General features: G+C 45.9%; 1 protein-coding gene across 1 annotated transcript in view; it reads right to left on the bottom strand.

The window, feature by feature from the left end:
* The window catches only part of LOC146191125 (acid-sensing ion channel 2-like), a 33,957-nt gene extending 20,511 nt beyond the window's left edge, over positions 1–13,446 (bottom strand). Inside the window, exons 1-7 of the mRNA XM_084600271.1 lie at positions 13,433–13,446; positions 10,017–10,365; positions 8,516–8,679; positions 5,000–5,118; positions 3,120–3,280; positions 2,825–2,929; positions 29–143 (exon numbers count right to left, since the gene is read on the bottom strand). Coding sequence (XP_084456397.1) covers positions 29–143; positions 2,825–2,929; positions 3,120–3,280; positions 5,000–5,118; positions 8,516–8,679; positions 10,017–10,365; positions 13,433–13,446 — 1,027 coding nt within the window. The remainder of the gene's footprint in view (positions 1–28; positions 144–2,824; positions 2,930–3,119; positions 3,281–4,999; positions 5,119–8,515; positions 8,680–10,016; positions 10,366–13,432) is intronic.
* Positions 13,447–16,570: the final 3,124 nt, after the last annotated feature.

The following is a 16,570-nucleotide window of genomic DNA, read 5'->3' as shown; positions in this document are numbered from 1 at the left end:
GCCGAGAAATGCGTCCGTGCAGCCGCACCTTCGCAGATGGGGTACGCCTTAGCGCCGCGCCTGTTGGAAGTGGTAGGCAGGTCACGTGATTCGCAGCCACACATGCGACGCGTGTGCTCCTGCTGGCACAGGGAGAGGCAGTCCTGAGAGACGAAAGACAGAGAAACGGGGCGGTAGCCATGACCATGCACCACGACTACGAAGCCCGTCTCCAAGAAGGAAACGGAAGGGGTGAGAGAAAAGTTCAAAGCATAGGATATGGGTCTGTTGGGGTCACACTAAGTGAAAACACGGGATGCGCACAAAGAGTTGACAATCTGCGTGTGCATGTGACACTTCAGTTACTGAAGAGCGCATTGATAGCATACTTCTCAGAAAATCAATGTATGCGGTAAAAACAGGGGCGTGTGAGTACATGCTCAGAAAGATGATTGCGCGACCGACTCCTGAGCCACTCACTATATAAAAATGCATCTCTGTCGGTCGGCAGCTTGTAATGGGCTGCATGAAACTGAGAACTCAGTAGGATTAGTTTTAGACCGCCAGCGTGGCTTACCTCTGTAGCCTGAGACGGCATGATTTTTCGTGGTGTCGTCCTGCTGAAAATCATTTCCTTCAATTGCACAACTTCAATGTGTGCCGATGGCAATATTTTTTTCGACTTGCTCACACCCTCAAGAGGCGTCAGTTTCGCGGCGGATGCGCACCTTCGCAACGTCCAGGAATGAACTTCGGAAATCATAATACTTGCCTCTGTGGTATTAATCTGTGGTCATTTGGACAACCCTACAATACATACAGACTAGTTAACTTTTTATGCTTAATCCGGCTTACTCAAAGTAGAGCTCAAGGTTCTCCCTGACTCAATTTCACCTCTAATTCTGGTTAGCTCCGGCTCAAGATTCAGCTGCAGCGTGAAAAGGCAATGTTCTGCCTTTTTGCTCTTCCCCGCTCTTTTCTGAGTGAAGAAGTAACGTGGGCGTCGTTTTGGCATCTCAGCCAACTTGAACTTATGTGGTATGTTAATAGATTAGCATTATATAATCATAATATTACGCTTCACTATAGCATTTTTTTTTTCATTTATCTGCTTTCTCAGCGTTCCTATAAGCTCATATTGTTTATTTCCAATGGGTTTGTGTACGACCAGCAAAGCGCCTGCACTATTATACGTATGCATGTTGGGTCCACGACTTATATACATCTATGAGACCACTCAATATTGCACACTGACACCGAACGCGTGACTAACGCCTCCGCTTTGTTCCAAGAAGCAAATAACGAACGAATAGTTAGTGGCGAACGAGTCATTGCTGACTAGGCTGCTAAGCTAAGCTGCGCGAGAAGGTAGTGGTGCACCTGAAGTCGCCAAATGTCCCTCAGACGGACAGGCACCTAGGGCTTGCGTGACTTGACGCTGTGTTTTTCACAATTCTGAATGGCTTTTGACAGCTTGTCCAGTTTCAGATATTTGCAGCAAGAAACGGCAGTTGCCTTCCCGTGTTCGTTTTTTTCTTCCCAATTCTCTTAGAAAAGACATTGGTGGCCATCTCGTTGAATATCTCAGATGACATAACCGAATTCGATCCCTTCTTCGAACTCTATTTCTTTATCGCTTTGCAGCAGAAAGGTTTGATTGCCCTTGAAGTGGGCGTCAATCCTGCTTAAGGTCACAGCATGGCAGATTGTTTCCTTCGCAGACATCTGTATAAGGCATTATCCAGGAGGCCCAGGGCATGGTTTTCGGGTTCATCTTTGCTTGCCATTTTTCTGTTCAGCCAGAGAAACTCGGTCGGCGCCATTCAGAGTCGCAGATCGTACTTGATATCCTGCCCCAAAATGAAGGCTTCTTTGTGAGGAATGTAATCGTCTCCAATCACAGTGACGCTTCCATGTGTAGTTGCGTTCTTCTGCTCCATTGCATGGAGCTATTGCTTTAGCATCCGCCACCAAGCCGCTAAAATTATTCGTCTGTGATACGTTTGCCAAGAAGAATTCTTTGGACGTTATTAAGGCGAAAGCCTTATTAACAGCTCCAGTTCCCCTTCCGGCGTCTATGTGAGCGCCAGAAGTGTCTGCAAAATGTGTCACCGGAAGTTGGTCCCCTTGAGGCATCCTCACCAAGTATTAAAGCGAAAGCTTTTCTTGGCTCGTGGATGGTGTAGACGTAAGTGTCGCAGTCACTAGGCACTCACTATGAATATTTTCCAGCACTTTTACATATGCCTCTCCACACCCTAGTCCCGCAATGCGTGCACTGCTGGCGAAATGCCGACTGAGCAAAATGCTTCCTCGTAAACTATAAAGTATATAGGGTTCTGGTTTGGAACAATGTTAATTTGAGTTGATATCTGACCAGACGTCCAGGGCTGCGTCAGGCGTTGCCCCGCTACCACCGTCTCAGTGATGTCAACAGCTACAGACACTGCTGCCTCACGCCCAGAAAAGGACGCTCATTTTCCTTTTTGTGTCTTTGTTGCCCCGTTCGTTCGTTTTCTTGTGTTATTTTTCGCGACCGTCTCGTCGAGATATACTTGTGTTGTTTGTGCGCGGTCACTATCTCTTCTGTCTGTCGCTTCTGGGCAGACCTAGGCCCGCCAACTACATCATAGCTATATTCTGCGCATTATTCTGTCCCCTGATTGATGATCTGAATCAACTTTATTGTCGAGCAGCCGTTCTTAAAACCAGTCTGGTTCTTTGTTTAACTAAATTTAAGGTTGCTTTCATTCTGTAGCCGAGCATTCCCAATCAAGTTCTGTGAATACCTACAGTAAGCAACAGGGTCTCTAACGTGTGGTATGCAGCATGTATATTTACTTACCTCCCTGGTGTACATAGTGTAGTTCAGGCCGAAGCCCCTGAACCGGTTCGGCCAGCTGCTCCGGCACGGGAACTGGTACGGTTCAGGAAGCGCCGTCCTCTTCTCCTGTGGGCAGCAACGCAATGCGGGCACATCGATCTTCTCAACCCAGTGACAGTCCTGACGGCTTGGGCCAGCCTCCCTTTTGGAGGCCATGTTTCACAACAGCGGGAACATCATCGCCACGTTTCCGACAGCCTCGTCAAGGGCAAGGGGGAAGAGAGTCAAGAAAAACAGAGAGTGAGAGAGTGTTCACCATTCTGAGGCTGATGTAGGTCACGTAGCCAGGTTCCACGAAAACAGCGTCGTTGCATAGGACGGGACGGTAGCCGTGACCATGCACCATGACTACAAAGCCCGTCTCCATTGACGTGGGAAGATACTCGTCAGTCTGGGCGTTCAGAAGGAGTTCCAAACCTGTGAGGTGGTCAAAAATGTTTACTGATCTGGGAGGAGCCCTAAGTACACCGCCCCTGCAGCGGCCTCTGTTTACTTGACCGTGTTCATCAACCGACTCATGCTGAGTCCAGTTCCACGCTCGACAGCACAGTGCACCCATCTTATGTGAGGACGCAGAAGGGAAACGTATTTTGAGGCCGGTGGAGATGGCAGGTCAAGTAACAGCGGCTGGGAAATACCGACCACTGCAGATACTTGCAATGAAAGACAACCAATTAACCCAAATCATTCAATACCAAACGAGCATCGAAGATTTAGAATTTTAAGACTTTTTTTTTTGTAATTGCTTTTTGCCTGCAACGCACCGTGAGCCGGGCATCTGATTCTTTTGTAGAACACTAGTGTTACTGAGGAGGACATCAGCCAGTACGTCAGCTGTCTAGTTTCAAGGGGCAGACAATACATTTTCGACGAACCGAATTTTTCTCTTTTTTTTTCCTTTTTTTTTTTTGGGGGGGGGGAGGGGGCACAGCGGTAGTATCAAAACTCCCCGGTGCACTGCGATGATTTCGCTAGAAGAGCCATTTAACTTTAATACCGCTTCAATACAACTAATACGGTTTTTACCTATATGCTTGAAATAATGCTGAGAGGGAGAGATAGCGACCGAGCACAGGAAAGGCCGTGAGGAGCCGAAGAGAAATGACAAATCGGCTACACGAATTCACTTTGCGTTAAACGATGCGATTGTAGATCCACTGGAGCCTATGCCTTCAGGACTGCTACAACAAAAATTCGCCGTAGTGTATACGAATGTCCTAAATACGTTTTAATCCAACGCTGTAAGCGAAAGTTCAGTTTTTTTAGAAAGATATTAAAGGGATACTCGAGATAATAAAATCAAGTTGGCCTGTATTGATAAATCCCCGAGTCCTAATATAATAATTTAGTAACTGTTTTCATTATTTAAAAGAGTTTTTACCAACCATAAAATATTTCAGCAATCAACAGCTTTCATTATTTCATTCTAAAGAAGCTTTTAGCAACTATAAAAAGTTTCAGAAATTAAATGTGGATGTCGTCATCAGTGGCCGTTTTCGCAAGTAGATTATTGCGGTGACATAATTCAAATTCATTTATTTCTGCCTTGTAAAATTACAGACATCGGAGGCGCAGGAAAACTGTCAGATACAGCAGATACAGCCGCAGCCCCCTTTAACTTGTCAGCGGCTTGCAGCAAGGCTTCTAAAGCAAAGGCAATAGCAAAGCGTAATAAACAAATATACAATAGTGAACAGATGAAGCTTTCCCGTGCGGATAATTGAGTGTAGGCTGCACTGCCACTCTATACGGTGATAACGCAGCTCGTCGTGGTTTTGACGTCGACCTGTTTTAATTGAGTTGCAAGAAAAATAACGTTTCAATTTAGCTCCATCTTTCTCGAAAATAATTGGCCCTAGGCTATTTTCCGGCAAAAATTCAACATGACCATAAGGAATGAAAAGATTCAACCAAATGGGATAAATTTGTCTTCATCGTCAGTTTACACTCTTGTACCTTAACTTGAAATATTCATGTCACGTATCACTGTGCTTCATAAGCACAAAAATATATTATATTCCTTTCCTGCAATCTTGATCCGACTAACTCCTTCCCTGTTCCCTAACTATAGTAGCAAGTTGACAAATTAAACAGGCTTCTATACAGTCAACGTGAAATGAGAAATCACCGCCTTACCGTCCGCGGGAGAGCCGGCAGTTTCATACTGGAAGAACTGCTCATCTTTCTGGTCGGTCGTGCCACAGTGGAAACAAAAACAGTTTCCATACCGAGTGTCGAACGTCTGGCTGAAGTACCTGCGAGCGAAACAGGTACACCGCTACACTGCACTCTATACTGCTGCAACCGGCAAGGACGCCTCTCGAACGCGACCACTAAGAGCAGCGGAAACAGCCGACTCATTTCACTAGGACAATATTTAGGCAAGAAGCAACAAACATGCGCTAAGGATCTGCACAAATGCGGGGCAGTATCTAGACTTTCCCTCGCGCATGCGTATACCGCGCTAACAAAGCAGGAAGTTTCGTGAATTGGTAAGATGAGAGCTTCGTGAGATAGAAAAGCTCTCAAATCAGTCACAGGATATAAAATTCATTGGCGACGAAATTTAAGATACATTCACGTGTGTGAAATGAGTTTTAGTGTAAACTGTATTAGTAAGACAGAAAGGAAGTACCTCGGGGGGTAGAGCTTCGAGTGCGAGATTTCAATCTGTGGACGACACCTCCATGTGACATCAGCCATGTAACCTTGACCTTTGATGGCGTCACTTCGTGCGTACGACGACCGTAAGATCCAAGGTGACTTCATCATAATAGCTGACATTGTTAAAAGCAAGCCTGAATATGGTTCTGTCTGAGCAGGCTTTACGGTAACCCGCACATGCTATGGGGCTATGATTGAAGACGCCTATATAGTGCACCCTCTACCACCGCACGGGCGCCCGCAAATCACCGTTGGGAGCCAATGGCACCCATCATCTGGCTTTGTGGCGACTGCATCCGCATTATCATCCAGCTGGCCACCACTGCAAACGATTTTCACCCTCCCCAATCCGTCCAAAACCTGTGCCGTATCCTACGTGTCGTTGGAGTCAACAGGCCTATAGTCAAGTATATACAGTAGCTCAGACCACGTGAAAAATTGCAGCGTTGACACCATCGGCAGGAGCTACATGCCTTCTTTCTTTCCGCATTAAAAGACGTGTACAATGCATCTGTAACACCACATATTATACGGAAATGCATTTATCCATTAAAGAAATGCTCGATATGTGCCACGACAGAGTTAAAGGTTCCCGTCAGCGGCTCCTCTAGAAAATCATCGATCACACCATGTTTCCAGTCATAATAATGGATGGCGAGGAGGAGGAGGAGGAGGAGGAGGAGGAGGAGGAGGAGGAGGAGGAGGAGGAGGAAACTTTATTGAGGAGAATTGGGAAATTCTTTCTTCGTGGGAGTTCGCTTCTCCTCAAGCCGCCCCAGGGGTGGTCATCGCTCGATGGCGTTCGACGACCTCCTTGGCCCAAGCCGTGATGGCGTGTTGCCGGCTTGGATCAGAGCTAAGCAATGCGGCCTCCCACTGTTCCGAATTGGTAATCTGCAGGCCCTCCGACGGATGCATGCTTTCACATTTAAACATGATGTGTTCGAGATCTGCCCTCTGGTCACCGCAAAGTGAACATGATTTAAGTTGTTGGTTCAAAATTTAAATCCACCGCCGTTTCGTATTTTGATGTATGCTTGCGAGAGACGCTTCCAAGCACACCAATGAAAAATTAAGTGGTTACAACCGCATTATATGCCAAACAACACAAATAGATAGTACTACAATGCTTTGCGTCTTTCCTAGAAGGATGTCCGGGACATCCTTCAAAGAACTCTCAAGAACATAAGATCACGTCCTATGTACTATAAGATTTTTGCCTTCAGTAGTAGGTTCTGTTTCAATGTGGTCGTGTGAACTCATAGGACTGCTTAGCCTGTGGAAGAGCTTAGACTGCCACGTAGAGCCGCCACGTTCATCGAAACCCCTATTCAAAGAGCAGTGTTCTTTGGTGCGAGGGATACACGCTGCGCAAGACGGACCTCCTGTCCTGCTGGTTTTGATCGATGTTTTCGTGAGCGTTCCGGAATACTGTTGGGCGGGCAGGGTAATAGCAGAATGCGGCCTAGTTAAGTAAACTAGAATCCTGCCAGTGTTGTGCATCCATGATATTGTAGCGTGTGCAACAGCAGCCGCTAGGCGGCAGTTCATCGAGAGTCTCGTGCGCGGACTGGAAGAAGCTGAAGTCGGCTGCTGTCTCTCAGTGCTCTCTGGACCTACTCTTCTGTGCCTTCTAGGTCAACCCCCCTATTAAAACCAACCTTCTGGTTACGGGCCTAAACGGCTACGTGACAATAAAAAAATTACAGGGGACACTTTGGACCTCTAAAGGGCGATGAGGAAAAAACCTTTATAGCGCGGTGGTCCTAGCCCTCTGCTACGGCATCTATTTCTTCTTTCACTCCACCTCCCCCCACCCTTCCCTGACGGCACGGTTCAGGTGTCCGCGGAAAAGTGTGACAGATACTGCGCCTTTTCTTCCCCGTGAACCAATTTGAAACGCAGCTGATTCCTGCTTCTGTATGCTGTGTGGTGCGGCGTTCGAGGAAGCGTCAAATGAAATGCGCAGCACCGGGCGCCTGGATGGGACGCCCGGCGGAGTCAACTTCGCATATGCGTGAATTGCTTGGTGAAGTCATCGGTCATGACTGGGCGTGGAGTCATGATGACGTCACTTCCGGGCATTTTAGTCATTAGCACTCATCGCTAAGCATTTTTACTTATTTTCAACCGGTTGCGGTCATTTCAAGTCGTAGTTTTTAGGTATTGGTTGTTACAAGTCATTTTAAGTCATTGTTAACCATAATTATTAGCATTAGTCATTAACACTATCGATGTCTATAACTTCTATTCATTACCACTCCTCATCAATCGTTTTCATTCTTAATCTCCCTCCTCGCACGTCCGCTATTTGCGAGTGACAAATCAGCGCACAGATGCGACGCACAGATCACGCGAACAGCTCCCGCACACATATTTTCGCTCCATATGCCTTGAAACGCTTTCGCCTTAAAAAAGCAGTGCTGTACCCAAGCCGTGACTGCGTAGCCTGCGGTACAGCGTGTCAGACTCGGGACCCAATGATATCTAGCTCGATTCCCGTCTCGAACTCCTCAAATTTGCTTTTCAGCGCATTTCACTGACGTTTAATTACAGCCGCCACGTGTAACGTCACAACATTATTGTTACCTTTAGAACCAGTCCGGATTTTCTCGACACGCCAACTCCGCAGGATTCTCCGCTTAATGTCGTCGAGGTAAAATAACTAAACTGACTTCATCCTGTAAACAATAAATTGGCCCCAAGTTGTATTCAAAGCAACCGAATCATCCCTTCCAGAGCCAACATGAAATGCATTTAGCTCGTACTCTTAACAAATTCAGGCGAACAATGTATGGAGGTCCCGGCAAGCCGAACACACTGAGGTGCAATACCATACTCCGATGTCGGCGGCGTTTTTGCCCGCAGAAAGTTTCATGCCCATCGATCACTGCAAACAAAATTTTATAGTGAGCTTCACTGTCCCCCAACAGCGGCAAGCGAGTGTGGAGCAGAGAGGCGAAAATGGGTTCCTGTGTGCACACTCACCTGGGCTCGGTACAGTTTCGGCGCGCGTAGCGGCAGTACGTCACGGTGTCACCCAGCTGGTGTCCGAGCCGGAAAAGGCGGCGCACGGTGCTTCGCTCTTCCTTCCGCCGCTGCGCCATCCACACATGCAACTGCTGCAACAGCTCCCGGTCGCCGGCGTTGGGCTGCGCACACCACGAGAACAGAACAGCCAAGCCAAGCGATGGATAGATACGTCCCGAGGAGCACCGCCTGTACTCAATGTGCACGCACACAGCTTCATAGAACCTTTCAATACTTTTCTCTCAAGAGCCATACTCAAACTGCCTCAGTATGAATACGCTAAGATTTTGATGTGACCAGATTTTTCAGCAGAGTGGCAGAACTGAGCAAGTCTGACGTCACTTGTTCCAGCCTAATCTTCGCATGACCCAATACGTCAGCATGTACTGTGTACACGTCTTTTTATCGGGAATAAACGTTGTTAATCACCCGAAGCGGGGTCGTGCACATCTCGCAGTGAGAATGGGTCATTATTATCATTATTATTATTATTATTATTATTATTATTATTATTATTATTATTATTATTATTATTATTATTATTATTATTATTATTATTATTATTATTATTATTATTTCAAAATACTGCAGGCCAATATTTTGGCCAGTGCTGGAGGGGCAATACAAGACATTTAAAGGTTGACTGATAAAAAAAAATAAAATAAAAAGGGAGTTCATGCGGTTGCAATCAGTAAGAGAAAATAACAAATACAGCACTGATTTACTCGAGAAAAGGCTCCTCTAGAGCTTTACTAAAATTAGGAGACTGGAAAATGGCTTTAGGAAGACAGTTCCAATCGGAAAAGGAGGTCCACGGAAAAAAACTGCGCTTGAAAGTGTCAGTTCTTGCAAAAATGAGTTCAGGCAATTGCCTTCGTGAACGATTTGTTTTGGGCGACATTCTGATAATTTTGGGTCGAGGTATGAATAATTTATGTGTCAAAAGGTTATGCATAAACAATAAACGGCACATTTTTCTGCGTGCTTCAAGTAGCGGGATGAATTGTTGGCTTTCATCAGTACCGATGGTGAGTCTAATCTACCATATTTATTATCAATAAACATAACAGCTTTCCTTTAACCATCTCTATCTGGTATATATCCTTCTTTATAAATGGATCCTATAAATCCGAAGACCTAACAAATGTTGGGTATGCAAAAAAATTTATCTTCCTGTCAGCAGCTGTTAGCCTCCGCCTCCACAATGAGGCTCACACTGTAGAGCACGCGTACACCAAATTTGGGCTGCGAATGTGCAGCTGTAGGTTCAAGACGTGGCTCCACCAAAATATAATTTGTGTCTGTGTAGTTCCATATCCGCCCGAGCATGTCTCAAGAAGCACAGCGGCTGTATGTTAAGAGATTACTTCTTATACCTCAACTGCTCGCGGGCGCTATAGACGACCTTCCTTAAGACCAGTTCCTAGCACAACTTTTGCACAGGCTCGTCGTTACTCACGTCGCTGTACGTAATATTATCAGAGCAGTCTCTGTCTAAGATCTTCTTCAGCACTCCCTTCCCCCCTGGAAGCGAGGCCCGGTACGCGCAGATGCGGGACCTTCGCAGTGGGTTGACGTTACAGATGGTGACATCCGGAAAAGCCATGGCCATGCCCTGGTCCGAGCTGTAACTCGTGGCCACTGGAAAGGCCGCGTACTCGCTGAACACCAGCAGGCACTCGTGGATACATTGGGCCACCAGGAAGGTGACAACCACCAGCCAGCACAGCTTGCGCAAAAGGCCACCCCGACGACCGCACAGTACGTCGCAGCCGGGGCCTCCAGATTCGGCCACCAGATCACGAAACCTGGGAAGCGGATATTTTGTTAGCCTTTAGCATGGTTTCAGCGTTGATTCACTAATGTTTCTGTCCAAGCTGGACACTTAGCGGCGAGCACAGATACTCACATTTCATGGAATATAACTACTCGGGAGCGCAAGCCTCCGCAAGCACGAACCGTACTTCTGAGACCTTCAAGTAGAAGAGTCGACCAAACACCGTTCCGTGAATATGTCGAAGCGTACCCAACAACCTTGGTCTACAATTCCACCACGCTGTTTGCTCTAGAGAGGCCGCATTTCGACATTACCATGAACATTAAACTTTCTGCTCCATTGTTCTGATATTTAAAAATTTAACGCTTTTGAACTGTCGCAGCTCTCTCTTAGGAAAAATAAATAGCATGACAGGATGAAAACTCTAGTTCCTTTTACATACTACAGGGGAAGACAATTAGCAAAAAGAAAAGTGTCCGCATGGGAAAAGCTGTCAATCACCCACCCAAAATCTGGCTTAGGCACCGGGTGCGTTCATAATGAATGACTGCGCGCTCGATACTGTCGGCCCGAGATGTGTACGAAATGTGGTCTTCGATTGGCCACAGTGTTTAAGCATGCAGGCCGCAGAAGTAGGAGGTTTGAAACTTCGCGCCTATGTCTACGGAACTATGAAAATTAAAGTACGTATACGGTCTATGCGAAAACCAGCTCACACTGTTGTTGTTGGTTTTTTTTATATTTATATTTTTTTTCTATCTTAGCTGGACGTCCAGCTTGGCGACTTGACACAACTTGGCAAGCAAGTAAAGTAGAAGTGGAGGAGACTAGGACAAAAAACATTGCATACTAGTTCGTTACGATGACAGAGTCCTTATGAGAGCCTCACCGCGAATTCCCAAGTTGGTATGGTTTTGGTTTGGTTTCGTGGGGTTTAACGTCCCGAAGCAACTCAGGCTATGAGAGACGTCGTAGTGAAGGAATTCCGACCACCTGGGGTTCTTTAACGTACACTGACATCGCACAGCACACGGGCGCCTTGCTTTTCACCTCCATCGAAAAGCAGCCTCCGCGGCCGGAACTCGATACCACACCACCCTTGGGCACAGTAACTGAGTGCCGTAACCACTGCGCCACTCCGCGGAGCGATTTTGCCCAGGTGTATGATATGTATTTTTCCCAGGTGTGCCCTTTATTATACACATCGTCACCTTAAATCAAATCATCTAGCTATTAGCGATTAGTGCAGATGTTTCCCTGGCACTTGAAATTGGGCAGAAGCTGGGCGGGGGGAGGGAGGGGGGGGGTGGTACGTAGAAACTATGGTAATTTTTAAATTTTTAATAACGCATTAACGCGTTATTAAGGGAGAAAAAGACGCTCGTCGCAACAGCCGTCGTCCACCACCTAAGCGGTGGCGGGTGCAATGACGGCCTACAACACATAAAAATTTTGTGGCAGGCTAGTCCCCGCCGCGAGCGGCGTTAACATACCTGTCCCAGCCCCAGGAACAGCCACCCTTCACCCCTCCAGCGTGTTAGGCGAATGCGCATTCAGGCAAGCCGTAGTGGAGGACTCGACAGTAATTTCCACCACTTGGGCCCGTATTCCGAGTTTGCCTCGTTATCGAAGTATCGCTATCTCACGTGACCTCGAACCATATGATTGGTCGAAACGCCGGAACCGGGTGTTGCCATTATATATACAGAAACGAAAAAGGTGGCAACATCATGTTCCGGCGTTTCCAGCAATCAGATGGCTCGAGGTTACGTGAGATAGCGACGCTTCGATAACGACGCAAACTCAGAATACGGGCCCAGGGGATCTTTAACGTGCACTGACATCGCACAGCACACGGACGCCACTTCGTTTCGCCTCCATGTGATGTCAGTGCACGTTAAAGATCCCCAGGTGGTCGAAATTACTCCAGAGTCTCCACTACGGCACCCATTTCTCTCATTCCGCTTTCACTCCCGCCTTCCTCCCTTCTCTTGGGGCGCGGTTCAGGTGTCCACGGAACAAGTGTGACAAAAGAACGCTTTTGCGGCTGCCTGAGCGTGTTAGGCGAATGTGCATTCAGGCAACCGCAAAAACGTTCTTTTGTCACACTTGTTAATAACTGTGGTTATTAAGGGCGCGGTAACGCAGCTGCGCCGTGAAGGAAGCAGAAGAGAATAGGCGAAAAGGGGAAACAGAAGTGCTTTGGTGGAGGGCTTTAGAATAATTTCGACCACCTGAGGACGCTGACATCGCACAGTACACGGACGCATTCTGCGTTTCGCATTCGAAAACGTTGCCACCGCAGTTCGGTTCGAATCCGGGTACTCTGGCTCAGTTATAGCGCCTAGAATATACTTGCCAGTATATTCTAGGCACTATAGCTATAGTGCCTAGTATTTAATAGGCACTGTACTATAGCTCAGATCTCATCGTAGCGGGGCGGCTTTAAACAGCATTTTCTTGACTTGCGAAAAAACACTTTCTGGGACCGCAGCCGTTAATGCTGACACTAAAACTTTCAATAAAACGAGCAATTCCTTCCTTTCGAGTTTACTTTGGTAAAGAAGTTCGTTTCGCGTTAACTGGTTATGTATTTTTCATTACAACGAAGACCATAAAAATCCATAATAATCTGGATGTGAAGCTGAAAGGCACATTAAAATCTGCAGAAACGTATTGTTCTCATTATGACACCACTGTGTTCGGCGCAGATGACAGAGGGGTGGTGGCAGCTCCCGGCCCTACGGGGCTAGGACGGTAGGTCAACGCCGCTTGTGGCGGAGGCTAGCCAGCCACCGAATTTTTATCTGTTGTAGGCCGTCATTGCACCCGCCACCGCTTAGATGGTGGACGGCTGTTGTTGCGGCGCGCGTCTTTCTCTTCCTTTTCTTTTTTCTCTATTTTCTCTTCTGTCTGCACGAGGCAGCGGAGGTGGCTCAGCTACAGCACCAGTAGCAGGCCCGTGAATTTTCTTTGCCTTCTTCCTACAGCCACAACAACAACAGATGGCAGAACAAATATGTGCTTTTTTTCTTAGGCGATTTTCAGTAGAGAAACAAAGGTGCAGATTAAATAGAAAATGCATAATGATAACTTACCGGGCACCGTTCATCCCCTGGCCAAGATCCTTGGAGGGCGGGTCGAGACTGTCTCGTCGCGCCACCATCAGCAAATATTACAATGCTGCTCGCTTAGACCACAAGCTCTACCCCGATCCTCATCCTAATCTTTCCGTTCGGGAGGCTCATATCCTTCGGCAAATACAGTTGAACACACTCATAACCCCTGCACGGCTATATCTCTACAAATTCCGTCGTGATCCACCATGCCCCAATTGCCCTTCCCTTATGCCAACCTTTCACACTGCCTATTTTCATGTCCTGTTGCATTGCCATCGGGATTCTTGTCCACCTCCTACCATATTGTCTGGACCTGGGTGGACTGGCTTAGTGTTGAGGGTGAAGAATAGCGCCTGCTCGTCCAGCAGGCCATCGATGTAATAGGCGCCTAAGTGTTGCGCCTCAATAAAGTCTTTTACTACAACTACTACTAGGTACTACTGGAGCCAGTCAAAAGCATCGAAAGCTTGCAGCTGCGTGAAGGTATGTGAAGAAATTTAGGATAAAGAAGTATGCGCACAACACGCAGTCCACAAACGCAAGTATTCTAAGAAATCGACGTCAGCGAAGTTCACTGTAAAAGTAATCACTATTCAAAAACATGCAGCAACTTACGCCGCAATGAAAATATCATTGGCAGAACGTTTCAAGCTTTAAGCAGCTTTCGTTCATCTGCGCTGCTGTTTATTTATAGCAGCTGACCTAAAAATGGACTTGTAAGTAAAATAAATAGTAATAAGCAGCCAAGTAATCACTGCAGAAAGAAAGAAATTGGGCCACTTTGATATTTCATTTAATTTACACAAGGCCATGGCACAGTTGAGCGATTTCGAAGCGTTCAACTTTTATGATGTTCCATTTTGTGGCTTTTAGAGGCGCATCTACTAAGAATTCGATATCGAAGTAAGTCGCAAACACAAACATACTCAGCAGGTCGACAGTATATCGTCCTTGCATATGAAACCGGTGAAAAGGCAGTATGAGCAAAATAAATCTTTAGTGGCAATGTATTTGGAAGAAGTGCGAAAGGATACGTCTTCCGACTGCGCTTAACTGTGAAGGATTACCGCATTAAAGACCTTTACAACTAATTTTCGTAGCCCATTTGAGTGACCGTTTGTTTGGGGAACTTTATTTTGATTAGTTACTTTGGGTAAGCATTAATTTTGCTGTGTTATTTGAAACCAATCTAATTTTTTGCGTCATTCTAAATAAAGGTTTATTTTGTTGAACAATTTTAATCCACATTAATTTCTTTGAATAATTCCTAAGCATTAGTAAATGTCGGTCATTATATTCGCAGACTTATACCTACTAAAATTTCGCTTTAATTACATCATCTCTTCATTGCATCAACAGCTACACATTTCTTAGCTTTGATTAAACCTAATAATTGTCAACCAACCTTGGCACATTTCGGAAGCTCGGCTAAAAGTTGCATAATAACGATCTCTTTAATCAGTAACGGAGTATTTGCAGCTTTAGGCACATATTACGAGCAGCAGAGGGACAAAGCATAAAGCAAGGAAACGAAACAAGCAATATTGCATTCGCACTGCATAAGCGTGAACTCTCCGTCGGCTGCCACTTGTCCCGTTTCACCTTTATAACCCACAGAAGCCTTCTCTTTGGTTCTCAAGGAAATGCAAACATCCTCCATCCATTTCGGAAGTGATGCACGCACTCGTGCATGCAGGCAGGCGAAACGCGGAGTGGGAGCTAGGGAGCCTACATGTGAAACATGGCACGTGCCCTCGCGGAGGCAGAACCAACCCTTTCAAAGGATGTCCTCACACAGAGCGGAGAAGGGGCGTGCCCTATTCTAATCATAAAATTATCGAGTGACTAACCGTTCTTGTGGCGCCGTCGCACGGCCATACTGCATTTCTTCCGCTGGTCGTAGAGGTACAGCGCGCTGATTAAACTGGCCCTGTTCTGTCGCAAGCGGAACCTTAATTACTTGCCCAAAAACCAGCACAAAACAACCCAACGGAAAGTTTAGAAATTAACAGTCTTAATTGAAAACATAAGAGGAAAATATTTTCTAATTAACAATTGGAATGCCATAGTGGAGGCCTTAAAATATGAGGAATGCCGTAGTGGAGGACCGCGAAATTTTCGGCCAGGTAGGGTTCAACGTGCACTGACAGCCTACATTACACAAATATGCCTTCAGTTTCCCTCCATCGAAATGCATATGCCATGGCCGGAGTAGAGCCCATCTCTACAAGTAGTCGAGAGCCGTAACCACTGGGCTGCTGCCGCAGAGCAGATGAAATTTCACTAAGGCTAAAGTGAATTTGGTTCAAAAGAATTGAAAGCAGTCACACCAAATAAGCTAATTATGTACGGCTGAAGACCAGAACAGAATGAATTTGATCTATAAAGGGATATCGAAGAAGGATAGGACCACCATAAAATCCTTTGGACCAATAACAATAACGGTTACATACAGGCTGAAAATGCTGGCAGTAAAATTTCAAGTTCAAACATGAGCAAGATGAAATAAAAGTGAACTCTATAAAACGTTCAGAAGCGGCTGGCGATCTGACGATTGCTTTGCATGCTTACCAAACATGTAGACATAGGAAAACAGGCCTCTGCATTTACCCTTTTGGAGATAAGCAAACTGTATGACTGCAAAAAAATAGGGAGCCCCTTTGGGGCATGCTTAAAGATGATGGTACCAGTCATGACTCAATGGAATAACTAAAGGAAATATAATTGAGATAAGAATGTTGAATTGTATGGTAAGAGATAAACAGTGTGACAGCAGTTGATAGTGAAACAAACGAAGCCAAAGTTGTCCATTATCACCACTGCTCATCATAATTTACATGTATAGATATATATATATATATGCAACCCCATGAGATGCGTGATGAAGAAAACATTTGTTATGAAAACCGTACTTTATTGAAACAAGCATAATGTAGAACTAGTATATACAATATGGTATGACGAGAACTAATGCAGGACTCTGGTAAAATTCATTACATTCAAGGATATAACCAATATAACCCTGCCCCCTTTTTTTTTTTCATTTATTCCGGCAAAATTTGCACAAACTGCAGTAAACAGCCCGTGAACAGTACTTGAAATAGAGAGAATTTTCTG

Source organism: Amblyomma maculatum, chromosome 4 (assembly GCF_055883805.1).
Source record: "Amblyomma maculatum isolate TAMU_Amacu chromosome 4, ASM5588380v1, whole genome shotgun sequence".
NCBI classification, from domain to species: Eukaryota; Metazoa; Arthropoda; class Arachnida; order Ixodida; family Ixodidae; genus Amblyomma; species Amblyomma maculatum.
Note: the sequence above shows the minus strand (reverse complement) of the source record. Positions and strands in the feature narration are given on the sequence as shown.